The 27,881-nt window shown below is 36.7% G+C and overlaps 2 protein-coding genes across 2 annotated transcripts; both read right to left on the bottom strand.

The window, feature by feature from the left end:
• Positions 1 to 50: 50 nt before the first annotated feature.
• On the bottom strand, positions 51 to 8,236 carry si:dkey-219e21.2 (E3 ubiquitin-protein ligase TRIM39). The gene is made up of 11 exons (XM_051914871.1): positions 6,670 to 8,236; positions 6,328 to 6,375; positions 5,986 to 6,116; positions 5,788 to 5,886; positions 3,357 to 3,488; positions 3,078 to 3,215; positions 2,729 to 2,857; positions 2,034 to 2,085; positions 1,899 to 1,925; positions 1,499 to 1,525; positions 51 to 1,385 (listed from the first exon to the last, which is right to left on the bottom strand). Exons 2-11 carry the CDS (start codon positions 6,350 to 6,352, stop codon positions 853 to 855), a joined length of 1,293 nt encoding a protein of 430 aa, XP_051770831.1. The 5' UTR covers positions 6,353 to 6,375; positions 6,670 to 8,236; the 3' UTR covers positions 51 to 852.
• Positions 8,237 to 8,475: 239 nt separating this feature from the next.
• On the bottom strand, positions 8,476 to 27,037 carry capgb (capping protein (actin filament), gelsolin-like b). The gene is made up of 9 exons (XM_051914872.1): positions 26,778 to 27,037; positions 17,552 to 17,745; positions 14,246 to 14,400; positions 13,928 to 14,089; positions 12,662 to 12,811; positions 12,264 to 12,350; positions 10,527 to 10,659; positions 9,905 to 9,996; positions 8,476 to 8,976 (listed from the first exon to the last, which is right to left on the bottom strand). The coding sequence occupies exons 2-9, from the start codon at positions 17,742 to 17,744 to the stop codon at positions 8,911 to 8,913; spliced, it is 1,038 nt and encodes a 345-aa protein (XP_051770832.1). The 5' UTR covers position 17,745; positions 26,778 to 27,037; the 3' UTR covers positions 8,476 to 8,910.
• Between the last annotated feature and the right edge of the window lie 844 nt (positions 27,038 to 27,881).

The following is a 27,881-nucleotide window of genomic DNA, read 5'->3' as shown; positions in this document are numbered from 1 at the left end:
GACTTAAATTATGTGTTCTCAATAATAACAATAATGAGACACGTGGTGACCTATATTTTATGCTTTATTAATACATTTTTATAATCATCCAATGCCTATAAAAACTAGAATGATTAATCTTTTAATATACATTATCTATGCATGAACATAAATAGGCCTATAATAAATATCTCATTGTAGTTATCTTATAGATGGTTACAGGATGAACATAGATAACACTCAGAGAAATAAATGCATGGCTAAATAATGCAATCTCACTAAATATCTGTGTCAAAACACATACTATTACTTATACACATGAAAGCTTAGACACGTATATAATTATTGAGCTAGAGAAAATATTTAAAGATAAATTTTATAAATAGATAAAGAGATACATAGGTGTAGCAATCATGTTGAGGGTGCATTTAAATTATAGATGGTTACAGGATGAACATAGATAACACTCAGAGAAATAAATGCATGGCTAAATAATGCAATTTCACTAAATATTTGTGTCAAAACACATACTATTACTTATACACATGAAAGCTTAGACACGTATATAATTATTGAGCTAGAGAAAATATTCAAAGATAAATTTTATAAATGGATAAAGAGATACATAGGTGTAGCAATCATGTTGAGGGTGCATTTAAATTGTAAAGAATTATAGGAAGCTGTGTATTAGCTGTGTATTAAAATAGCACTCATTAAGTGGGTCCAGCCCACCATGGTGTTAAATCCTCTGAATGGAAAGGTAGCTATTAGGAGTTGCTTTTTAGTTGACAGTAGATTTGGTTCCAGTGAATCATTTGTTAAGTTATAAATGTTCAAATGAAAATGCAGAATGAAAGATGAAAGCCTGCCTTGTTAAAAGCGGCTTTGCTCTTTAGGAGACCATACGGTTATAAGGGACCTGCCATCCATCACGGCAAAGAAAGGGTACAGCTTCTCACGAAACTGTCCTGTGAAGGTGAAGATGTGTGATTTGTTCTCCGCGTTGTAGAAAGAAATCTGTCCCTCCTCATAATCAATGTATATTCCCATTTTCTGGGGCACCAGCAGCAGTGGCAGGGCCGTTTCAGGATTGGTGCAGGCGAAGAACTGTCGTGTGCTGCGCCATAGGACCCAATAACCATTAGAGGGTTTCATTGGAAAGCGGCCATGCCTCTTTGAAGTAGCAGTTGTCACTCCAACTTTCCAATAACCATTGTTTGCAAATTCCACTTCCCAGTAATGGCGACCACCCATGTAGCCCTCCCAGCCTAGGACGCAGGGCAAGCTATCAAAACGCTGAGGGCTGTATAACAGATCAGCCTCTGTTAGACCCTCCTGAACCTTCTTGTGGTCATCAGAGAGCTGCAGCCAAGGGTGGATGGTCATGGGATCAAGACTTACATCAGCTATTTGAGAGAAAGACATGAAGGTGTTAGGACTAATGCATTTAACACTTTGTTAATGCTGTAGTGAAGAGTTTTTGTGGGGGAGAGTCTTATGTAATATGATATAAACTTACCTCCTGCACTGACAATCCAGCTCCAGACTGTGAAAAATAAGAAAAAAAAAATCTCAATCTTGAGTTTAGGTACCAGATCTTATTACTAAATTGACTTGCTAAGAATATTAGCCATCACAACAGCTAGACTAACATATTCTTTAGGCAATTCATAACTATTTTACATTTTGGCAAATCGGTGGCTAATTCGCATGAATTCATATGATCTCATTTGTACGTTTTCATATGATTTACGTTAGGTTTAGGTGGACCGTCATGCTTACTATTTTCTAAAAATCTGCATGAATCGCATTGTACAAATTTATATGAAATCTCCACCTCATAAAATTGAGTTGGCTGGTCATACACTAGTGCTTTGTTAAATATCTCAAATTCGCTGAAAAAAAGTTAAAAGAGTTACCTGAATTAGGGATGTAGCGTGGCATGCCTGTTTGAGAAAAGAGAACCGAGAAAGGAGTTATGAATATTCAATTAAGTGCTGTACTCATATTTTCAAAATTAATAATGATATTAGGTTAGATTTTGGATCCCTCACCAGCTTTCCAGGTACGCTGCTTAGCTGAAAGCCACAGATGAGGAACCATGCCCTAAAATAAATACAAAAACAAGCATTAGCATAAGCTGTCATTCTTTATACAGGGATCCTATGAACAACCCTTTACCTCTTATACTGTAGTACTGTACATAAGGGTTAAAATGACATGATATATGATGTAATTACAGATATTAAGTTGCAAATCAAACAAGTGAACCTGTCGCCAAACTGTTCCTACACAGAAAACACATTAATCAAACCATACAGCTATTTAATTTCATCATCATTTAATAAATTGTTTTATTCATCACATACTGTATGATGTTTCTCTGTCACTAGTTGTACAGTACATAATAAATGTCTCTCAAATGCAAATGCTCAGACTTATGTCACAAGATGGCAATAACTTTCTTTCTTGAACTTGAACTTTCTTGAATGCTTTCTTGAACTTTGCTCTTTACAACCACAATGATTTCATTCTTCTAACCATACAATTATCAGATCTATTTTATCTCTTGATGCAATTTAGGCAATTTAATTTTACAGTCTCACACTTCGCCCCTGATAACAAAATATATATTACACATTCTATCGTAAGTATGTAACTATTGTTTATTTGCGATTTATTGTTATTGTTGGTTTCTTCAATTGCTGCAATATTGACAGAATATCAATACAATTCATAGCCATCTTACCTTGCTGTCTTCCTTCAGGAAACTCCAAGTTATGAACTCCAGCAGTGGCATGAGGGAAACCAGCCTCTTCTTCCTCAGTCCCAGGAGACGCAACATCTGTACCAGCTCATCTCCCAGCATTCCACAGCTCTGCATTCAGACAGAAAGCACAAATATAGAACGCTTTTCATCACTTATCAGTTAAATGTACATGTATTGTATATTAAAGAGTCACAAGTGGATACTTTGAAAGATAAACTGATTCTAAGAAAGCAGAAAACCACAACTGGACTTAGGACCACTTCATGTGTTAGTAACAACAGATAAGACACCATCGCCCAAGATAATATAGATATTTTTGCTGTCCCACCTCTGACACACTCTGAATCTCTTTGGCCCACTCCGTGATCCTCTTCTGCACCACCTCATGCTGATCTTTATCCTGCTTTGTGTTCTCTTCCTCCTCCTGATCAATCCTCTCCTTCAGCCAAGAATGCTTTTTAGACAGCTGAGGATCACACAGGCACACAGAAAGCTTAGTTTGAGCAAGTCACCATATATGGTTAAACTGAAGTTGATCTGTATCACCAGTGTACTCCAGTACAGTATGATTGAGACGGTCATGTCTATTTTTTCCAGTCAATTTCACCTTGTCTACACTTTGAAGTTCACTGGCCCACTGCAGAATAAGCTTGCGGCTTTCTTCAATACTGCGCTCAATTCTGCGGTCTGTCTGCTGCTCTGATGGTCTGCTGCACCCTTCACCGGGATCATCCTCATTCTGTAAATCACATGCACACATTTACAAACCATTTATGGATGGACAATATATATGTACCATATCTGTTATCTGATGATATTACAATATTAGTCGATGTTGGATATTTTTATTGCTCTTGCTCAGTTCCCCTATTTTTACATTAGGTTACATTTGCCATCATCTAACATGCAATTAATCTTGTAAAACACTAATTTAAGTACACTGTCCAATGTAACCTTTAGCAAATTTCAAAATGAGTATCCATTTATCATACTGTACATAATGTTTATTCATTCATATTACTTTTTAAAAAGCTTGTGACTTGTCTAATAACCCTCAACCCCTAGACCCCAAACTCCTCCTCACCACAGATATGATATGACAAGGCCCAGGATTACAGATGCAGAATTGATAGGCTATTGATATAGGTGTTATCAGTTACCCTGGGCTCACATAAACTAATCTAGCACCATTCATGTCTCACATGGCAACGCTTATCATATGATAGCATGGATAATAAAAACGTATTGGTCACCTTTGAGTTTGCACGCAAAGAGGAGTTTGCCAAGAAATTATTACTTGGGCTGTTAAACACGTCTGTCTTTTGAAGGATCAAACGTAGTACTCTGAATTGAAACTTGGCTTTTTCACATACAAGCAATTTCCCCGAAAACAGACATATACATAAACTATAATTAACTACCATCATACTATAACTCGTCTGTTATTTCATTACATGATTTTGCAATTTTAGTTGTCTTCGCAATGCTTTCGGTTTCAGAAATAACCAATTTTTCTATATAAAATATACACTGTGTTCCAAATTATTATGCAAGTGACATATCAGTAGGATTTCATTACAATAAACATTCAGATTTTAGTTTTTCAAAGAAAGTGTTTGTTTATTTCTCCATATTTTTTTAGATAACTGGTATCAATCTCAGACAGGTTTGTTAAATAGTTTTCCAGGTCTACTTAGGTACTTAAAGAGGTTGTTCTACATTATTAAGCAAGTCACAGTTCTCATGCAGTACGGGGAGGAAGAAAGATCTTTCTGAAGATGAAAAGCATGAAATTAAGTGCGTCAAGTTTAATTTCAGCCACCTCTAACCAAAGCTCACAAAGAGAAGCGTTTACAGTGGATGTAGAAATACATGAAGACTCATTTTTAAATAGTTTTATTTACTGACAAATGCCGTACTACAATGGATGGTCTAAATGGATGGATTTCTGGATGGTTGGTGAATGGCCACCATGTTCCAACAAGACTGTGACGTCAGCAAGGAGCTGATGGGTGATGATTTGGGCTGGAATATTGGGAAGTGAGATGGAAGGTCCCTTTAGGATCTCAAAATGACTTTTGCAAGATATGCGGAGTTTATAACTGACCATTTTCTGCTACGGTATAAAAAAGAAGGATAGTGCCTTCTGAACTAAAACGATTTTCATTCAGGACAACGCACTATCCCATGCTGAAAAAAACACCACAGCAATAAAACTGTTTGAAGATGTATTTCTGCACCCACTGTAAATGTTTCTCTTTGTGAGCTTTGGTTAGAGGTGGCTGAAATGCAACTTTACGCATAACTGCCAGCCTGCATGAAGAGGTTCTTGAGACTTCAGAGACACCAGCAGCTTCAAATACCTGTTTGCTGCCTATGATAGTTCGAAAATCTCCATTCAGTTTTCACACAAAATAAGTTGTTTTCATATCTTTTGCATAACATTGCACCATGTCATGCTTTTTATCATCAGAAAGATCTTTCTTCCTCCCCATATTGCATAAGAACTATGACTTGCTTAATAATGTTTAAGTAGGGTTTCCATTTAGACCTGGCAAACTATTTAACAAACCTCTCTGAGATTGATATAATAATTTGGAACACGTGTATATATATATACAGTCAAACCTAAATTTATTCAGACACCTTGAACATTTAATTCATTATTACAGTTTATTCACTATAGTTTAAAAAATTGGTAATAAAATATGACAAGATCTCAGAATTAAACTGTGTCAGAAAAAATAATCTTAATTATGTCAGAAACACTTAAGCAAAACATGGTCAGGGTTTTTTTTTTTTTTTACCAATTTTACTGGTAGTTCACTGTATGAAGAATTTTTATATAATATGTCACTTTATTACTTTATTTTGCTATCCTCACTTACATAAATGAACTATACTGTCCTGCACCCACTAGTAAAAATATATCAAAAATATAAAAAATGTCTGAATAATTTTTGTTTTGACTATATATATATATATATATATATATAAAACAATACAGAGGTAAAATTGTAAAATGATCCATGGCTGACCTTACAAACTTGCGCCACCTGTTGCTTCCAGTGGTTGATGAATCTGATGCATTCTTCCAAGCTGCGGAGGTCCTGCAGGCCCTGCTGACGTTGCCTTTGCTAGAAACAAACATGAAATATTTAGGACGAGTGTGCTGTACAAATTATTCTGATCATGACCCAACATGGAAACATCCTTGAGATAGTTAGAGCTGTTACCTGTGAACGGGTAGAAAATCCACCACTGCTCTTGAATGGGCTGGTGGGCGCTGAACTGTGGACCTGAGAAGATTCCTCTGGTAGCGTCCAGCGCACGGCCCCAATTGAGTTACTCTGCATTTTAAGCACTTCTGCAGAGGAACAGAAGGAGGAAACGTTTTTCACTTAGTTAGATTTTAATTTGTTTAGTCTAAACATGCCCTCACAATCAAAACCACACAATGCAGTTTGAAATGAATGTAATGTGTTACATAAACAGAAATACTAGCATACAGTAGTAGTACAGACAGATCTAGTTGTGTTATATTAAAAACAGAGAGAGAACATGTGTAAGAGCCATACTTTTGTCCTTCAGGATGCTCTTCATCTTGTAGGGCTTTGACTGTTCTCCTACAAGAGGGATATTATAAAGTACATATTATTAATATATCTATATTATTGAAAAAAATAAATAACAAAATTACAATAAACATAATAATAATTGTTATTATCCCTGATGAATATGATGGGTTTTATTTCCCGTGAATGCATGAACTGTAACTTGAATGCCAAATGCATAAATGTAATAATAATCATAATACTTCTATCAAAGATAACAATAGATAACAATAATATTAATTTCTCAGGAATGACACGTTTTAACTGACATCATGATAAAAGCTATGAGACTCAAATGAGACATACCCAAGTTGAAGTGTTGGGGAGGCAGGTGAATGCTGGAGGTGTCTGGTGAAACTGAACGCTGACGCTCTCTCAGCCCTTGTTTTAGTTTGCATTTGAACTTTGGACCTGAATTATTACTGTCATGATGCAGAGGAAAGCTACGTGATGAGATATGAGAGTCTTTCCCAGCAATGATTCAGACAGTAGTCAAAATGGCATGATGCCAGGAATAAAGATTTTGAATATAATGCCATATTGAATATAATGTTCATTTACTGATTCACTGAACACTCACTAAGAGATATATGTATATGTAGTTTTTAATCAGATTCCATTCAGTAAACTTTTGCATACTGCTCAAAAGACCTCACATTTGTGTGAGCATCCTTCCTCTGCATGGATATAAAATATGGATGGTTATAAAAGGTTAAATAACTATCAAAAAAGTAATGCAAATGTCAGGGAGTTTAATAGCAAAGGATTGTAAATGTATGATGGCAAATTCCAGTGGCTTACCTGAAATTCAATAAAACCAATAAAAGAAGCTGTTGGCATGAACTTTATTCCAGTAAGATGCTGTTTAACACAGTAAAACTTCATGAAGATGAGATTGAAAGAGTTGGAAATAATAATGGACATTTTCAACCTTATAATTCATAAACTTTTAAACCTCTCCTTGTGTTCAGTTGAATTTTTTACGTTGACTAGAAATGAGTAGGTGTGATTAAAAAAAAATTCTCCAAATAAATTTCTGAATTTTAATTTAGGTAGCAAACCAGATGCAGAATTGTAATATGTATTTTAATTTGCATAGAATGTTAAAAAAAAAAAAAAAAACAATAAACACAATTAATCTTGTACACAACATATGCTTTTTATCCAGAAATGTTTAATGTCTGACATGCCACCAATAGACATTTGTACTTATTAGTCATTTAAATTTCATTATATTTAATAAATTAATTAGAATTTTATGTAACATGGGGGAGTTTAAAATTGCTTGGCATAATAAAATTTTTTGGGTGTCAATATTTATGTTATAAAAAGTTGGCTGAACAATGTATTGCTGTTTTGATGGCTGTGTTAATGTGACAGCATTGAACTAAAAAATGTCTAGATGTAGTATCGGTTGAAAAGTGTATGTTAGATATCATGGGGCAATGGACATAATTAGTCAGAATTAATAAGTACATTGTTTGTGGTTTGTCCTGAATCTGCACTAATAAAATTGCCAGTCGGGTGACTTTTACCACTTAAATTTGAATTGCAATTCAGTAAATTCCTCTTTCTGTCATTCCAATTACAATTCAGCATTCTGTGGATTGGCGCTAATTCAGTTCAAATTCATTAACTGAAAGGGGGCGTATTCTTAAATTGTGACTTTATCCTAACCCTTTCTTATCACAACCTAAATATTACACCCTAATCACTCAGCATAATTCAGCGAAGAGTTCACGCAGGTGAACATTTTCTGAAACCATGTGATAAACCATGTCATTCTTAGCTCCTCAGTTCCTCCATCCAAAGTTCAGATTTATGAAGCAAAAAAAATATATATATAAAAATGAACCAATGGGTTCACGGATCAAACTTTATAGTTCTCATACAAATAAAAAAATGATATCATAAACAAACAGGCTACATGTGTATTTAAATTTAGTTGATAAAAAAAGTTTCTTGTAAGTGTTTTTATGAGTTTATGTAAACCACGGTAACATGCCCTGAATGCAAATGACTTTTATCTGCCCTTACGTAACATCAGTGTCCTCTTATCTGTCTAAAGGGGAATTCCAGTGCATTTGAACGAATACACGAATAATCCCAGAATTATTTCCTGTCGTTGCAAATGCATTTTTATTGCCATGCTGCAGTTACATACACAAAATGAGTAAAAAAAAGCAACAAGCACAAGTTTCCACAGAATTTGTGAAAAAGTGCATTGGCTTGAAAAATGGTTAGTAACATTATTCTGTTTTTTAGGTTCATGGTTATTAAGGCTGACTTTCTCAATCAAAAAAGGGGGAAATAATTAAAATCTCTTTCAAATTTCTATTGATCAATATAAACATCTTTTAAAAGCCATAAAAACATGGTAACAGACAAATAGTAAAGCCTCTCTCATTCATACGCATGATCTTTTTTAATAAAACTGTACATTTGTTTAGAATGTAATATCTCTGTGACCTTATTTAGGTAAATTACAGTAGTTTTTGACAACTGGATGAGTGCAGTTTATTCTTTGATCATGCAGTCAAATGAGGTTTAATTCCAGTTTTGGAAAAACTGTTTAAACATAACAGTCTCTCTGCCCTGTGGTAAAATCTCCACCTGTAAGACAGAAAAACACTAGATTTTAGAGGATCTGGCATCTTCACATAGGTATGAACTCAACAGATTTTTAGTTCTTTTGAGTAATGCCTCCAAAGGCCAGACCAAACACAATCGATATAGCTGTTTTCAAGCAAGAATACATGATTCTTTAATTTAGAAGACAGATGCTGTAAATTGTCAATTATAAATTGCCCACCCACCAACCCATATCAGAATCAGAATTTTATGTGCATGTAACTTGCAGCACCAAACAGAATTGAAATCTGTTTAAGCATCCAGACTGGGCCAGGCACAATAACATTGGGTTAACCAATGGCATGTGTTTTGGGGGCGGGACAATACATTTCCAGTTCTGTTAGGGGTTGCCACTGGTGCATAAATTACCAACTTTTCAAACTTTTAATATACAGTACTGTGCAAAAGTCTTAGCTTTGTTGTTTTAGCAATGTTTTATTGACCATCCATATTTATTTTTCGGTCTCTTTATTAAGATACAAACAGCAAATAAAGGAAATATGTACACAAAATCAGTATTTAGTGTGACCTCCTTCCAGTTTGTCAAAGAAGACACTATCATATTTTGAAAGTTTTCTTGGCCTTCCAGTCCTTTCACTTTCAATTTAGGTTTAAGAGAGCCAGGTTCCTGCTATTGCTCAAGTGTAAGGGGAGGTCACCAAATACTTGCTACTTTAGCCTATAGAAGCTGTTTTTTTCTGATTTTTTTAATACTGCATACACATTTCCTGTATTTTCAGGTTATATTCTAATAAAGAGACTGAGAAATAATTATGTATTGTCAGTATACCATTGCTAAAACAACATCTAATGGTGGCCTAAGACTTTTGCACAGTACTATCTATCTATCTATCTATCTGTCTATCTATCTATCTATCTATCACACAAGAATAATTCTATAAGTGCAGACCTGTGTTTTCATCTTGGGGTAATTCATTTGCTGGATGAAGTCATCTGCCATTTTCAGAGCAGCCCTCTTCTCTTCTGCGTTCGCTCCACTTCCTGAGAATCACCGAAAATAACATTTCAATTATGAAACTTGTGTATGCATGTAGTATGTACAATACCATTCATAGGTTTGGGGTCGGTATCATTTTTTTAATATTTTTGAAATATGACTCACCAAGGACTAACATATTTAGTTAAAAATGTAATTTATTTATTTTCAGCATCATTACTCCAGTCTTCAGTGTCACATGATCCTTCAGAAATCATTCTAATATGCTGATTTGCTGCTCAAGAAACATTTCTTATTATCACAGTTGAAAAATGGTAGTGCTGCTTAATATTTTGTGGAAACACTGATCTTTTTTTCAGGATTCTTTGATGAATAGAAAGTTCAAAAGAACAGCATTTATTTGAAATATTTTGTAACATTATTATTCTTTACTGTTGCTTTTGATCAATTGAATGCACCCTTGCTGAACAAATCTTACCCCAAACTTTTGAATGGTAGTGTATATTATATACAGAATATAAATAATTTGTTCACTAGTTGTTTTATTGTGACATGCATGCACAATTTTTCTTACCTTTCCAAACAAAGATCTTTCCATTGGTCCCATTGTCCAGGATAAAGCAGTCATCACGTACCAGCAAGTCCTTTCCAAATGGACTTTTCTCTGATACCTTGGTCAACTTCATTGACCCTGTTGCATCTGAAACCTATAAAGAATTGACCATTTCTTCAGATTGAATGTATATGAAATGTGGAAGGTATGTTTGTTAGACCTTTTAGGAATTTTGGAAACATCAGATAAATGTGCATTGAGCAAGTATATGGATTACTTAATGGACTCCTAATGGCAAGGATTCATCCGAACATCCACATGTAGTCTCAAGGGCTGTGTTCGAAATCGCCCCCACACCCTAAATAGGGCACTATTTGAGGGAACAGCCATTTGTAGTGGTGTCTGAAACCATAGTGGACGTTATTGAGTGCACTTATTCAATCCCATAATGTACCGCAATAACAAGTGTACAACCAATGTACACTCAACAGCTAGAGAATAATACCCATAATGCACGCCAAATTAATTCCATGTCTGGCCAGAAAACGGAACTGCAGCTGAATCATCCATCTCTGGTCCAATGTGGGTACAGCGTAATATCATACAGGTAAAAATTCTATTTTAAATGATTAAATTGTTTAATTAAGGTTTATACATAGTTTTAACGACAGAGTTCTAGATACATCTTTTCATTACTACAATTAAACAGCAAGCACAAACTATACAAAAACGGCAGCCCTTCTAGTGCACACAGTGTCCGAATTCGCTCACTCCTTTTTTATTCACTCCATCAAATAGACTATATTAAAGGAATAATGTAGGGAATAGGCAGTGAATGAGGGTATAGGGGGCAATTTCGAACACAGCTATGGACTTTCCACAGTTTAGATCAGGATCTGGTTATTAACACATTTAAAGGATTAGTTCACTTTAAAATGAAAATTACTCCAAGCTTTACTCATCCTCAAGCCATCCTAGGTGTATATGACTTTCTTCTTTCTGATGAACACAGTCTGAGAAATATTAATAAATATCCTGATGCATCCAAGCTTTATAATGGCAGTGAACAGGGGTCACGAGTATGAGCTGAAGAAAGTGCATCCATCCATCATAAACATACTCCACACGGCTCCGGGGGGTTAATAAAGGCCTTCTGAAGCGAAGCGATGCGTTTGTGTAAAATAAATATTAATATTTAACAAGTTATGAACTAAAATATCTAGCTTCCACCAGATGGCCTTCCGTATTCAAGTTATGAAGAAAGTGTAAACTGGCGTCGCGTCAGTTACACTTTTTCCGTGAGTTGAATAGGGAAGGCGTAGGACGTAGCGTAAGCATTTTGAACTGCAAGAGTTTTACACTTTCTTTGTACGTTGAATACAGAAGGCAGTCTAGCGGAGGCTAGATATTTTACTTCATAACTTGTTAAATATGGATATTTTTTTTTACACAAACGCAACGATTCACTTCAGAAGGACTTTATTAACCCCCCGGAGCCATGTGGAGTACACTTTTATGATGGATGGATGTGGATGGATGCACTTTCTTCAGATCATACTCGTGAACCCTGTTCACTGCCTTTATAAAGCTCAGATGCGTTAGGATATTTATTAATATTTCTCCATTTGTGTTCATCAGAAACAATAAAGTCATATACACCTAGGATGGCTTGAGGATGAGTAAAGTTGGGGGTAATTTTCATTTTAAAAGTGAACTAATCCTTTAACACAAGCCTAGCACATAATGGAGTTGTGGTACCTTGTAGAGGGAGGCGGAATTTGATGCATCTGCTTGACTGTCCTCCTCTGGAGTGCTTTCTTTCAGCTCTGGCACTGGACCAAGAACCTGTTCATTATAACAGAAGATAGAGAGGACAAGAGCAACACAGTCAGAGCTCATCGCCTAAAAAACAGTATTTATCGCTTTGGATATAAGCGTCTGCCAAATGAATAAATGTATTCATAAACATGACGTTTTGTTTTTCAGTGCCATATTTTTATGCAAAAAATGCAGTTTGTTGTTTTCTTTTGGGACCTGAATGAGCATATGGAAATTGTGACTTGTGACGTCAGACTTAACAAGGATTGAAGTGAAGTGTAAATAGTTTGAAAAATAGTTTTTTTTTTTTTTTCCAAAATACACTGGCCTGTTGTTACCTTTAGCATTTCCTGTGTCTCCTCTCCCTCATTGATGTTAGTGATCTGGGCTTTGCCATGTCTCTCTGTATCTCTGATCAGAGTGGCGATCTCCCGCACCTTCTGCTTCTCAAAGATGTTTGCCTGAGATCCTATCCATGACACAATCGTCTGGAGAATTATAAGATTTTAAAACAAAATCAGTTTTATTTCAAATAACTGCTACATTATATTTTGTTGATATGCAGTGCTGTGCGATGCAGAGCAGTTTGCGTTTTTATTTGATCAAAATAAAGCATTTATTTTAAATAGAAATATTTTTTAGAATTTCAAACATCTTTACTGTTACTTTTGATCATTTTAATGCATCCTTGCTGAATAAAAGTATTAAAGGATTAGTTCACTTCAGAATTAAAAATTTCCTGTTAATTTACTCACCCCCATGTCATTCAAGATGTTTATGTCTTCCTTTCTTCAGTCGAAAAGAAATTAAGGTTTTTGAGGAAAACATTCCAGGATTTTTCTCCATATAGTGGAGTTCACCAGCTACCAACAGGTTGAAGGTCCAAATTGCAGTTTAAATGCAGCTTCAAAGGGCTCTACACAATCCCAGACGAGGAATAAGGGTCTTGTCTAGCGAAACGATCAGTAATTTAAAAAAAAAAAAAAAAAACATTTATATACTTTTTAACCACAAATGCTCGTCTTGCACTAGCTCTGCGATGCGATCATCACGTCAAACAGTCAAACAGATTTAACAAAAAAAAACGATTTTGAAGTTGGAGGAGAAAATGAGTTTTTCGCGTGACCTTTCCAACGTGATTATGTAATGCGTGGCACGTCGCAGAGCAGTGCAAGATGAGCATTTGTGGATAAAAAGTATATACATTTTTTTTTTTTTCTTTTAATGACCGATTGTTTCGCTAGATAAGACCCTTAATCCTCAGCTGGGATTGTGTAAAACCCTTTGAAGCTGCATTGAAACTGCAATTTGGACCTTCAACCTGCTTCAACCTCCATATAGTACACTATATGGAGAAAAATCCTGAAATGTTTTCCTCAAAAACCTTAATTTCTTTTCGACTGAAGAAAGAAAGACATAAACATCTTGGATGACATGGGGGTGAGCAAATTATCAAGAAATTTTAATTCTGAAGTAAACTAATCCTTTAATTTAATTCAAACAAAAAACAACAACAACAAAAAATCTTACCGACCCCAGATTTTTGAACAGAAGTGCACATAGAGAGACATGCATAGGCAACAGTGAAACAGACAGGCACACACCTCGCCCAGGTCGAGTATGAAGCAGTCCCCTTTGTTAAAGCTCTGCCAGCTCAAATCCACTTCCTTGGCTCTGATGTTGCGCTTCCCCTTGATTTGGTATAACCTATGAACAGGTCCAGATCCAGACTGTGTTTTTCTGAAGCCAGACTCCACACCTCCCTCCTATACAAACAGAATAGTGTGACTATGCAAGGAATATAAGCACTCTTTAATTGAATTAAATATGGATACAGTATTACTGTAACGATCAGTTCATTTATATATCAAGCCTTTTTGTGTACATGTGAGAGAATGTGAAAACACACAACCACATCTCACCTTGTAGCTGACTCCTCGAGGAAAGAGATTCATGAATTCTGGGGACTCATAGCCCTGAACCTGCCTGTGCTGGACTGGATCACCACCCAGGAAGTTATCCAGCTGTGTAGCCAACATGGCACAAGCTACCTGCTCATCACGAGATGATTTCACTCCTAAAAGGGAGAAAGAGGAAGAGAGAAAATTGATAGTTCCCTTTAGACAATTTGTTGACTTTAAGTAACGCTGCACCTGTTAACTAAGTCTCACAGTATTAATTGAGTAGTAGGGGTAGGGATAGTAGAATAAGATGACAAAATGTTGCAAAGTTACTTATAGTCAGTAGAATGTCTGTTGGAGGAACCATAAAAATAAAGTGTTAGCAGATATTAATTGGTTAGTTCACCCAAAAATGAAAATTATGTAATTTATTACTTACCTTTATGTCGTTCCACACCTGTAAAACCTTCGTTCATCTTTGGAACACAAATTAAGATATTTTTGATTAAGATTCCAATGGCTCAGTGAGGCCTCTATTGCCAGCAATGTCACTGAACCTCTCAATCAGTGGTTCGGACCACGTAAACGAAGCCTCGTTTACTGAAATCACATGACTTTGGACACAAAAGATTCACAAAGCTTCGAAGCAGTGTTTTGAAATCGCCCATCACTAGATATTGTTGAAAAGTCATTAATTAGTTTTTTTGGCGCACAGAAAGTATTAAGGTTGAACCACTGTACTCACATGAACTGTTTTAAATATGTTTTTAGTACCTTTCTGGATCTTGAGAGGTTCAGTGACATTGCTGGCAATGTAGGCCTCACTGAGCCATCGGATTTCATCAAAAATATCTTAATTTGTGTCCCGAAGATGAACGAAGGTCTTACGGCTGTGGAACGACATGAGGGTGAGTAATAAATGACATAATTTTCATTTTTGGGTGAACTAACCCTTTAAGCAAACATATTACTGATACTCTACTAATATTCTAATGATACATGTAGGTGCAACATACTTATAGTCAAAGGAATGGCCTTGTCCCAAATGGCATACTTCATGTAAACTTTCGGTCTTTAGCTTTCAGAAGGGTGCCTTTTTGGCCGCTATGTGCAATTGATGCGCACTTCTGCTGAGCCTGCAAGTCTGCGAGTTACGCAGAAGGCTTCTACCCGGCAGTAAAAGCGGCATTACGTCACAAAAGTGTGGACTCAGAAGAAGACCATGAGGGTTTAGGGTGCAATTTGAGACAAGGCCAATGTCTAAAGAGGACCATCGTAATAATGTTACTGAAAATTAATATACATATTCCATTTTTGGTAACACTTTACAATAAGGTCTCATTTATTTACACTAGTTAATGCATTTGTTAGTACATTAAGTAACTATGAGCACTGAGCAGCATATTATTAATGTTAGTTAATAAAAATACAATTGTTTATTGTCTGTTCATGTTAGTTCACAGTGCATTAACCAGATGTTAACAGATACAACTTTTGATTATTTTGAAATTAACATTAACTAAGATTAACAATTGCTGTAGAAGTAGTGTTTATTGCTAGTTCATGTTAACTAATGTTAACAAATGAAACCGTATTGTAAAAATTAAACCTCATTTTAATGTATGGAATTCACTCTAAGTCATTTTACAAACTTTCTCTCTTACATGCCAATAAAAAGTCAGCAAATACAAATAAGAGAAAGCAATTAAAAAGAACATTCCTTCAACATATCAAAACCTTTCATCAAAGTTGTCCTAAAACATTCTTCTTAGGACAACTTTGATGAACTTTTTTGATCCACTTCAAATTTTGACTACTGTACTTGCCCCTGGAAACACTGTGTGTATTAACACTACAGTGCAATTTTGCACAATTCTACCATGTGTGAAATGCCACCAACGCAGCCACTTCCTCTATCTGCACCTCTGAAAAAAACTGTTTTTTGAGCTGAGCAGTTTGACTGAAATGCAAGGCAGTTAGTAATAAGGCTGGGCGATTAATCAAATTGATAAAATGATTTTAATGCTGCATTCCGCTTTTGTTTTGTCTTGTCATCGCCTGGATTCCGACCAACAAACATGAACTATGCTAGCCAATATAGGTCTATGGCCTTATTGTCACCTCGCTCGTGACAGAAGCATGCAAAACATCTAGAAACCAAATGCCACCCTTTCCTTTACAGCGGTGCGCTTTTGCACCTTCCTAAATGTTTAGTAGTCTTCAGTAGCTTGCAGAAGTGCCTTACAACCTAGTTGATCAGGTTCAAGGAAATATGTTCAATATATGCATGATGTTTCCAAAGTCAATGAGTAATTGTAAAACAATCGTGATCTCAATATTGATCAGAATAATCATGATTTTGGGTTTTAGCAGCCCTCGATTGTAGAACATGGTGGTATTATCTCTGCAGTAGAAGGTCATTATGAATGAATGATATGTTGGGGTTAGGAACTGAGACCAAGCATTCTGAGTAATGAAGAGATGGGGGGTGTTTATGGATAAGGGATAGTTAATGAGAAGGCATGAGAGAAGATGGCTCATCATGCTGACAACCAGGCTCAGTGTTACCTAAAGCACCGGATACACCATAAGACAATAGACCTAACTGAAGTCCTGTCACAGGCCTTCTGAAACATTAATGACCTATGAAAACACCCGCCCATGCCTTTTTCCCTTGGGACTCTTCCCTCTTCATCCCTCTCTCCTGTCTATCAGCCGTTCTATCCAAACTTTCTGTGCACTCACTCAGACTGGGTCAGGCCCACTCGACTGTGTGATCAAGCGTATCGTTTATCTCAGCAGGCTATTGTACCAGTCTTTCAGACCCCATACCCCGCCACATGATGAGCATGAATCATGACTGACTGACCCTGACCCTCAGGACTGTGGCGAAATATACTGTTGTTTCTGTTTATGGAAAAAACGATGCACAAAAAGTCTTAAATGTTTTTATACCATGCAAAATTATGCACTTTGCATCATCCTTTTGCTTACAAATTGTGATATTTGGGTGCAGGTAACACAGAGAAAGTGAACATTGTTCATTTACATATACTACTGACATTGCAACAATACAAAGCAAGCGGAAAATTTGCAAACTTATCCTTTAAATGTTGATGTATTCTAATGGATTTTCAGGCCACATGTTCTGTCCCTTTAAAACCATCACTAAAAAAACAAAGAAACCCTACTTCCCGTATGATGTTAATCATTAAAAGTATGGAATAATGTCATCAAATACTAAATTGTGTATCCTGTGTCTTTCAGACTGCATATCTGAAAGTAACAAAATTAACCAATAGAGAAAATCCGCAGCTATCATCTCACCAATCCACATGTGGAGGTCTGCACCCTGGTCACCCCGGTTATCCAGCACAAGGTAGGAGTCACCATTGAAGAAAGCCCCCACCTCAGCTTTATCCAGAGGAACTGCCTTCATCTTCTCCACTCGCCAACATCTCAGTCCCGGCTGCCTAATCTCATCCCCAAACTGCCCTGGAGCGGCCTGAAATGGGAGCATTCTGCAGAGAGACAGAACAAATGGTGAGGAGGGGAGGATCAAAAAGCAATAGCAGATGAAGTTCCCGAAAGGACTACAGGCACCAGACATCTGACAATAAAAAGATTCATTCTTTGCCCTGAAATGTTTTTGAAGCTGAAGCAATTGCCTGTGACTTGAGGTCAGTGTTTCTGTATAATAAGTTGAAGAGATGAATCAGGAACAGGTTTAGGAAACACTGGGTGATTGTCAATTTGAAGGCTGGCAATCACATCACCAAGCTCATTCGAAGTTAAAAGTCTTTATTGTCACTTTTGATCAATTTAATACAGCTTTACTAATACAAGTATTAATTTCTTTCAAAAAAATCTTACCGAACCCAAACTTTTAAACGGTAGTGTACTATACAGGTGCTGGTCATATAATTAGAATATCATCAAAAAGTTGATTTATTACACTAATTCCATTCAAAAAGTGAAACTTGTATACTATATTCATTCATTACACACAGACTGATATATTTCAAATGTTTATTTCTTTTAATTTTGATGATTATAACTGACAACTAAGGAAAATCACAAATTCAGTATCTCAGAAAATTAGAATATTACTTAAGACCAATACAAAGAAAGGATTTTTAGAAATCTTGGCCAACTGAAAAGTGTGAACATGAAAAGTATGAGCATGTACAGCACTCAATACTTAGTTGGGGCTCCTTTTGCCTGAATTACTGCAGCAATGCGGCGTGGCATGGAGCCGATCAGACTGTGGCACTGCTCAGGTGTTATAAGAGCCCAGGTTGCTCTGATAGTGGCCTTCAGCTCTTCTGCATTGTTGGGTCTGGCATATTGCATCTTCCTCTTCACAATACCCCATAGATTTTCTATGGGGTTAAGGTCAGGCGAGTTTGCTGGCCAATTAAGAACAGGGATACCATGGTCCTTAAACCAGGTACTGGTAGCTTTGGCACTGTGTGCAGGTGCCAAGTCCTGTTGGAAAATGAAATCTGCATCTCCATAAAGTTGGTCAGCAGCAGGAAGCATGAAGTGCTCTAAAACTTCCTGGTATATGGCTGCGTTGACCTTGGACCTCAGAAAACGCAGTGGACCAACACCAGCAGATGACATGGCTCCCCAAACCATCACTGACTGTGGAAACTTTACACTGGACCTCAAGCAACGTGGATTGTGTGCCTCTCCTCTCTTCCTCCAGACTCTGGGACCCTGATTTCCAAAGGAAATGCAAAATTTACTTTCATCAGAGAACATAACTTTGGACCACTCAGCTGCAGTCCAGTCCTTTTTGTCTTTAGCCCAGGCGAGACGCTTCTGACGTTGTCTGTTGTTCAAGAGTGGCTTGACACAAGGAATGCAACAGCTGAAACCCATGTCTTGCATACGTCTGTGCGTGGTGGTTCTTGAAGCACTGACTCCAGCTGCAGTCCACTCTTTGTGAATCTCCCCCACATTTTTGAATGGGTTTTGTTTCACAATCCTCTCCAGGGTGCGGTTATCCCTATTGCTTGTACACTTTTTTCTACCACATCTTTTCCTTCCCTTCGCCTCTCTATTAATGTGCTTGGACACAGAGCTCTGTGAACAGCCAGCCTCTTTTGCAATGACCTTTTGTGTCTTGCCCTCCTTGTGCAAGGTGTCAATGGTCGTCTTTTGGACAACTGTCAAGTCAGCAGTCTTCCCCATGATTGTGTAGCCTACAGAACTAGACTGAGAGACCATTTAAAGGCCTTTGCAGGTGTTTTGAGTTAATTAGCTGATTGGAGTGTGGCACCAGGTGTCTTCAATATTGGACCTTTTCACAATATTCTAATTTTCTGAGATACTGAATTTGGGATTTTCCTTAGTTGTCAGTTATAATCATCAAAATTAAAAGAAATAAACATTTGAAATATATCAGTCTGTGTGTAATGAATGAATATAATATACAAGTTTCACATTTTGAATGGAATTAGTGAAATAAATCAACTTTTTGATGATATTCTAATTATATGACCAGCACCTGTATATTTAGGAGTATGGAAAGCGTATCCTTTAAATTAAAAAGAGAATAAAAGATTTCATATTAGATATGTTTGTTTAACAAGAAATATTTCTTTTCACCTACTAGTCATTTGGCTTCTGGGCCGATGGGGACTCTATTGTAGCTCTACTCCTCTCACTAATTTGCCAAGAGAGCTATCAGTTAAAGACTACTGTTATCTGATTGGTTCTTTGACCTGTCAGTAACTTGACTGCCAAAACACATGGTCTGGATTCTTGAAATCTGTTTGTTTGGACACTACAGTGTGATGAAGGCACGCATGAAAACACACGTAGATTCCAGCATACTGCTGCCAAAAACACTCAAGAAAATAAGGATATGCCAGCCTGATTATGAGTTCGGTTTTTTCCCTAAGGTTTTGTGGGATTACAAATTTAAGAATCTGTTTAAGATCTGCTGATCCTACATCCTGACATAACCTCACATGAAATATTAAGGTGAAGTATATTGTATTTAACATTTTGAGGTAAAGATAATGACAATTTAAGGAGATCAAGGCAGGCAGCCCAGGTGTCTGTAACATTAACCTTTTGTCTTCATGCACTTCCTAACCATTTGGCTCAAGATACAGCTGTGCCTTTGTCTCTATGATAATGTAAAGGTATGGGCCATACTGTCGGACTGAGTGGATTAGCACCTATGCATTTGAATGACACCGTTATGCTGATTAGATCATGGCTGGGAAATGTAGGGAATGGGCTGATTCCTGCACTGCATTTGCATGCTTTGTTTAGATTGTCTCCACCTCTACTCTATGTATCCCTCCCCCTTGAATGTATATGAACTACCAAGTACACTGCCTTGGTTGGACTTGGATGACTACAGCGACCCACAGCACGTTTCTCAATAAAGAGTAACTTCTGCTTAAAAGATATCCCAACGTCTCCTGGTCTTTGCTTCGACGAGGAAAAAGTTTCCAACAGTTTCTTCCTCATTGTCTTCTTTGGGACTGTTTTAATATCCTTTGTAAAGCTGCTTCAAGTACACAGGCTGAAAAACAGCACCTTTTTGCTTACTTGTCAATGTGAACTGTTAATAAGTCTTCTAAGTGTCTTATCATATCAAATGTTTTAAATTGGATGGAAATCAAACTAAATCTATCATTGGTAATATTAGATGGGATATCATTCATCTTTGACAGTTACGTGGATTTACAACATAAATATTGGTGCTGCAAATAAACTGGCATGGTACAAATAAATCACTCAGTTTAATTAGGCTCTTCTTTTAATGGTCTGACACTGAGAGGAGATCTAGAACAGAGCTGCATTACTTCCCTCTCATTTAAAGAAGAGGCCTCAGAGGCCCATGTTATCTTATGTCTCTCTAAGACATGCCATACAGGGAGCCAGACACGTCCAGTTTCACAATGACTAAGAATGCATCTTATTTCCGCACATAGTTACTGTTGTGAAAACACACGAAACAACTATGACAGAGTTAAATTACGCTGCTGGCTGCTCCTCCCTCATTATCTGTTAATTCAGTGCCACATATTCTGTTTAGTCACTGTTGGTAATGACGCCTCATAAACTACAAGGACGTATTAACAGGGATCATCCCCTAACTAAATATTATGATTCATTTGTAGCATTTCCTAGTTCACTTAATGATACACATTTATGACTTCATTTATGAAGAGTTGTAAAAATGGTTATTGATAAAAGAAGTGAGTTAGACCATTTCAGTCATAAAATGTTATTAAAACCTAGAAATTTTGGTTAACCTGCTCCTGTTAGAGCCATACATTAAAGTCACCATGAAATCAAAATTGACCATTTTTATTTGGCAGCGGCTATTTGCACTAAGTGTAAATAGCAACAAAAAGTATTTTCTTTGCAATAAGTGCAAATAGTGAGTGATATGCTATTTACACAAAGTGTAAATAGTAGTTAGATGCAATTTATACCCATTACTACTTTATTCCCACTATTAAATACTCATTATAGACACTTTATACTTTTTCTTACTTTATACTTTTTTTTTTTTGTCGCCATCTCTGTTTGAAACCTGCAATTGCAGTTATTTGCGGAATTATCGGCTGCGTCCGAAAACTGGAAAATGCTGCCTTCAGAGGACACATTTCAAAGTAGGAAGGCATCAAGGCACGTCCGAATCCAATGTTAGCTTCACTTCCTGTTTCCTGAGATACCTTCATCTGATCGATTTTTCAAGGCAGCATAGATGTATCATTTGCTGCCTTTGATATCCCACAATCCTGTGCTTTCCATTCTGTGACAGTTGAGGTAGAAAAATAAAGATGGCGTCCGAAAGTTGCGTTTGCTGGCCAGTTTGTGAGTAAATGTACATTTTTGACCAACGTTTTCCACTTTTGATGTAATTTCTAGCGAGAAATTACTACTGTAGTAATTAAATATTTGTTTAGTTCTCACCAAAGCTCGCACTATATTGCGGTAGATCATTAAACTGTTATTCTGCCTCAGAAGTCTGTCCGAAATCTGTTTCATGAGGTGCCTTCATGCACAGACGCTGCCTTACAAGTCATTGCTTGATAAGGCAGCGAGGCAGCAAGTCAGCTACCTAGGTTTTCGGACGCAGCCATCATTTTTATGTGGGTTGTGCCTCAGCACGGCTCCTCAGCGCGGATTAATCTAATGTTTGCTGTCAGTCACCACACCGGTGTAGATACTGTACTTCGAAATCACAGATTGCAGTCTTAAAGTATGACCAAAGTAATAATTTTCACCGGAAAATGTCATCTGAACAAGTAAATAACAAATCTGCCACTTTTGTTCTGACCAACTGAGGGGGAAAAAAAGCATTACATTAAATCACGCTAACTGATTCAATCTAACGATCGCTTAGCTTGGATCACGCCAAACCATGCAAACTATTATTACTGTTATACTTTGTTCTCAAATTGTTAATGTTAACAATATCAGCATTGCGTTACTATGTGTATTTCGTGTGTATTAGCATTGCCTGTAGATTTCAATTTCTGGTCTAATCACTAATGTTAATTTGTCATACCATACAATCCGCCATCAAAATAAGTTTAATTATTCCAGCTGCTGTGAGAAAAGGCTGTAAATGATCCGCCTCACATGCGATAAAGCCTAGTTAGCGGCGACTCCTTCTTTATGTAAACAAACGTGACGCAATGACGCAAAGACAAAACGGCGACATGCTCGAATTTCCCGCGAAAACCAGTACCACCTGAATTATAAAATATTATTAAACTTACCTTTGTGAATCGAAGGTAAGATGATAGTTTTGAACACTGGCTGGTTATGTACTTGCGCAATAATTGATTTTGGATCATTTTAACCCAAAAAAAGTTATGGACAGCAGCTTTAAAATAAATGCTACTCTGATGGGAAAAGGGAGAAGAATGAGTTAAAAGGCGGATTTGAACTCGGGTCGGTCATGTCAAAAGCTGATGCCACCCGCCTCCACGCCACTGATTCTGTTGTCAGTGGTATTTCTTTTGCAATTTTATCTGGCTCAATCAGATAATGGTGTGGAGAGTTAGTGTAAATTTCCAACAAGGCATGCTATTTGCACTTGGTTTTTATTTTTTAATGGAATATTGCAGTATTTATTATAAATAATTAACTATACACATCATTATTTATTTATTTTTCAATTTCATGCGCCCTCGTAATCTTTAATCAAAATAACTTTCACTCGCACTTGCAAGGACATCTGTTTTTGGCATGAGTACAAGACAACCTGTCACTCACATGAGATCACAGCAATATCCAATCAATCAATGATCCAATCAATTCCAGAGGGAAAAAATCAAGACCCACCCTACATTTTTTCTTGTTCGAGCTATTTGACTTAGATATAAGTCACAATAGGGAAGAACAGAGTATGACAACTTCCGTTTCATGCAGACATTAAGCAATTCATCTGTTTAGACAGAAGTTATATGTGTCCTCCATGTCAAGAACAAACAATGACCGTACTGTTCACACTCCCCCACTTCATCAAGTGCTTTAACACCCCACCCTCACACTACAGCAAAGTGTAAAAAGTCCATTCATTATGGTTTATCGAGTAAGTAGATGTGAAAGTGTCTCAGTTTAAGCAAAAAAAACCAATAGTGTGTGTGAAATGGCCAACTACAATGAGTCATGTAGAACCACAGGGCAAAAAACATGCAAGCTGGCGCAGTCTGTTTCCTGTGTCGAGTTTCTGATCAGGGAAAATGTTCTTTGAAAATTTAGGGAAGACATATACCAAATACACTTTATGACTCTTAACTGGATGTAACAGCCATTCATTAACAAAATCGCACACATGGATCTGGATAATGATCCCCAGTTTCCATATTCATTACCATTCAGTATTAACTCTCATCATAACCTCTATAATATGAAAATATAAAATAAAATAAAAAAATACTATAAAAATAAAAAAATATTTTTTAATGAAGCGTAAAATTTCTTTGATTTTAGCGTCAGCAAGCAGAATTTCACAAATTATGCGTCTGAAATCGCATACTGTCACCCTGCATCTGAATGTATTTAGTAGGCGAAGAGTAGTATGTCAACATTTTTAGTATTCATAAAACAGTAGGTGAAAAGTACCCGGATGACCGACTAATTCCACTGAGATTCTGTGGTGCGCAGCAAATGGACACTTTACTATCCCATGAGGCCATTGATGCCGCAGATAACACGACAACGACAATGGCAGATGTAGTATGTCCAGATTTCATTCATACTACACAAATTCGTACTATATTGAACATACTTTTTAATGGTCGCAAAGACCTACTCAGACAGTATGCGATTTCGGACATAACTTAAGAGTAGGTATCACATTTTAAGAAAAACCTAATTTGTGTTTAAACTGTTAAAAATATGTTCTATAACGTATGTATGAACGCAGTCACATACTACATCCACCATGTTGCCTTGCGACATCAACTGTATCGCTTCCCTGCCTTTCAAAGTTGTACATGAAATGCCCACTTCGTCCTGGTATTTTTCACCTAGTATTTTATGAAGACTACTAATTCAGGCATTCTGAGTAATTTCACGTACTGCTTTTCATTTACTATATTAAAGAAGTATGCATAATCCGATGTGGGGATTGTTTTCAGACATGTTTCCTGAACACTCCCCCCGTCTGCCATTGGCCAGCCAAACATATATTCCCGCCCTGTCTCCCACGCCATTTTGTTCAAAACAAAAAATTTCGATAGCACCACAGTTACACTTTTTCGGTAAAACATCCTACGAATGGTTTACTTATAGTTGTCTCTGCATATTAAGGTGTGATATTAGTGAATATATATATATATATATATAAAGTTAATTGGAGCTTTAAAAAAATACACAACTTTAAGTTTTAAACAGTTGTCACACACGTACTGACTCAAGATTGTTATTGCACTGAAAATAATATTAGGCTATCTACTACAGAGCATCATCAAATATGACAAACATACAGGTACATCGCAGGATAGTGGAGCATTTGCCTATACGACTAATGTGAAGACAGTGATGACAACAGAAGCTCATAGCCTCCCTTTATAAGTAAAGAGTGTGATGAGCACTCAAAGCTAAGAAACACTAGTCCACTTAACTGCAAAACCCCTTCGGCCTGCTCCGCCATGCTTTCTGAGTCCGGTTCCATTCTGCCTTTTCCAGTGTGTGTGTGTGTGTGTGTGTGTGTATGTGTATGTGTGTGTGTGTGTGAGTGTGAGAGAGAGAGAGTGTGTGAGTTCACCTGGCCTGGTTAGTTTATATGTGTCCAGTAACTGGACACGGGGGAATAATCCGAGCGGCCCTGCCGAGGACGCCCCACAGCAAGGAGAGTCGGGTTGCCTGACAAACGCTAAACACTAGCGTGATAATTACTGCAAGGCACCATCCATCTTTCCTCCACTCATCAGAGGGAGTTGATGGAGGAAACACGGTAAAACATGGTTTTTGTTTCTAAGACAAAAAGTAATGGTGTCCAGAAAGAGGTGGAACTAGTACCAGTTTTTAATTTTTATGTTAAAATGTAATTATCATTTAGTAATTTTGACACCATTTTTGCTGAAATTGTATACTTTTTAGTATTATATCTCTCTAATACGTTTTAATAGATTATAAGCTAACAGTAGGAGCTTGCGGCCTAGTAAGTTATAAAACGCAAATGACCTGTCAACGTAGACAAACTTTATGGTCAGACACTATGAACTAGAGGCACGCAAAACCATAACAAGTTATTGATAACGTAATCATTTTTAATAAATTGTCGGATAGGCATTTGGCTGGCCTAGTGCCTTATCAGTTACAAAACAAACGCAGTTGGTCAGGCGATTTAAATTGTCGCATAAATTATCAGTGTAATTAGCCTACATAAGATAGAATTGAAGAAAAGTAAAATGAAAAAGAAAACAAAAAACTGATAAAGAGGTTGATAAGACACACTGATATATAATCTGTTATTTAGCCTATATGTATCATTACAGAGAAACATGTAAGTAGAGCATGAACAGATGAATTACAAGAGACAAGGGTGCTCCACCCTTTTCTCTTGTATTTTATCTGTTCACGATCTACTTGGCATGAAAATACTTCCATGAAAATACTTTATATAATTTCTCAAAAAGAACTGCAGTGGGGGGATTGTTTAGAGTACAAAAAAGACAAGCTATTTCTGTAAGTGCATTTCTTTTTATTTGGGAAGTTGAGGTTCACTGTTTTAAACACTCAAAATCCAGTCAAAATCAAAATGTGCAAAATATTTTTTACTAACTTTTGAGTTTAATATGTTTATGAGTAGCATTTCTAAACTCTACAGCTCTACTTGCATATCAACTATAAGAAATAAGCTAGATGTGAAACTAAGGTGTTGAGTTTTGGGAGTGTCTGTTTTAACCTAAACTTCACTGTGCTTTAAGTTACTTTGCTCTAAAAATAAATGAATTTGTTACAACAGGATAGCAGCCATAAATAGGGCTGGTTTTGAGGGTTATGCTTGTATAATTAGTGAATTTCTGAGCATCTTTACAGATTTTACAGTGCTTACCTTGCTGTTGTTGAAGTTGGAGACTGCAGAGTTTCGAGAAAGAAAGGAAGAGAATTTGTAGAGGAGACAGATTGTGTACGAAATCACTTCCTGCATCAGCTCTGGCCCAGCCCTTTGAAATACACCCCCACCTAAAGAAACAGATGTCAAAAAAATGAGGCCAAAAAAAAAGGTAAGAGCATGAGAGAGTGAGATTCACAGATTTGTTAAGTTAAACAAGTTATTTGCTTGTTTTGAATACATTTGACTACATGAAAACTCTCATGGACTGTGTGGACTAAAAAGAGAGAGAGAGAAAAAAACCCCCTCTGTTTAGCCAGAGGGGTTTCTCAGTTTCTCCTGTTACTTGAGTCACACCCAGTCAGTCACAAAGCATTCATGACTATGTCAGAGCTTGCCTGTGGACACATAACAAATGAATAGAATAAAATAGATTAGCCTAGAACCTGGAAAGCCTGTATATCTCATAGCTGAAAGTTATGTCAACTTTAAAATGCAGCTAAGCATGTACTTTACACACAATGGCTGTGGCTGCATTCACTCAGACATTCACAAGTGCACAGGAAATCCAGAGGCTGGACTGTGGTTTCAGCGGTTCATTAAAAACATCAACCTGTGAAGTATAAAATGTCTGTAACATTGGCTCGAGTTCCTGAGAATAAGAGGCATCTCTATGATGATGAATTTGTGCATTCCTTTGATAATAGCTAAGCATACAAAAAGAATGGGTGCACTTATGGAAATCACTCTTCTTATATCTTTGACAGACTGTAAATCAACAGTTGAAACCCAAACACAAGAGTCTATTGAATAAAGTCATGAGATGCCAAATTTAAGTGAACAATGACATAGTTTTCCAGTTCTTTAACTCAATGACATTCTGCTACCAGTTATTCGCTTCTGCAAAACTCATTCACATTTAAAGGGTTAGTTCACCCTAAAATAAAAAGTCTGTCATTAATTACTCACCCTCATGTCGTTCCACATCCGTAAGACCTTCGTTCATCTTCTGAAGACAGATTAAGATATTTTTTATAAAATCCGATGGCTCAGAGAGGCCTCCACTGACAGCAAGATATTTAACACTATCAAATGTGCAGAAAG

Source organism: Ctenopharyngodon idella, chromosome 12, assembly GCF_019924925.1.
Source record: "Ctenopharyngodon idella isolate HZGC_01 chromosome 12, HZGC01, whole genome shotgun sequence".
In the NCBI taxonomy this organism is placed as follows: domain Eukaryota; kingdom Metazoa; phylum Chordata; class Actinopteri; order Cypriniformes; family Xenocyprididae; genus Ctenopharyngodon; species Ctenopharyngodon idella.
This window is presented reverse-complemented; position numbering and strand designations above follow the sequence as displayed.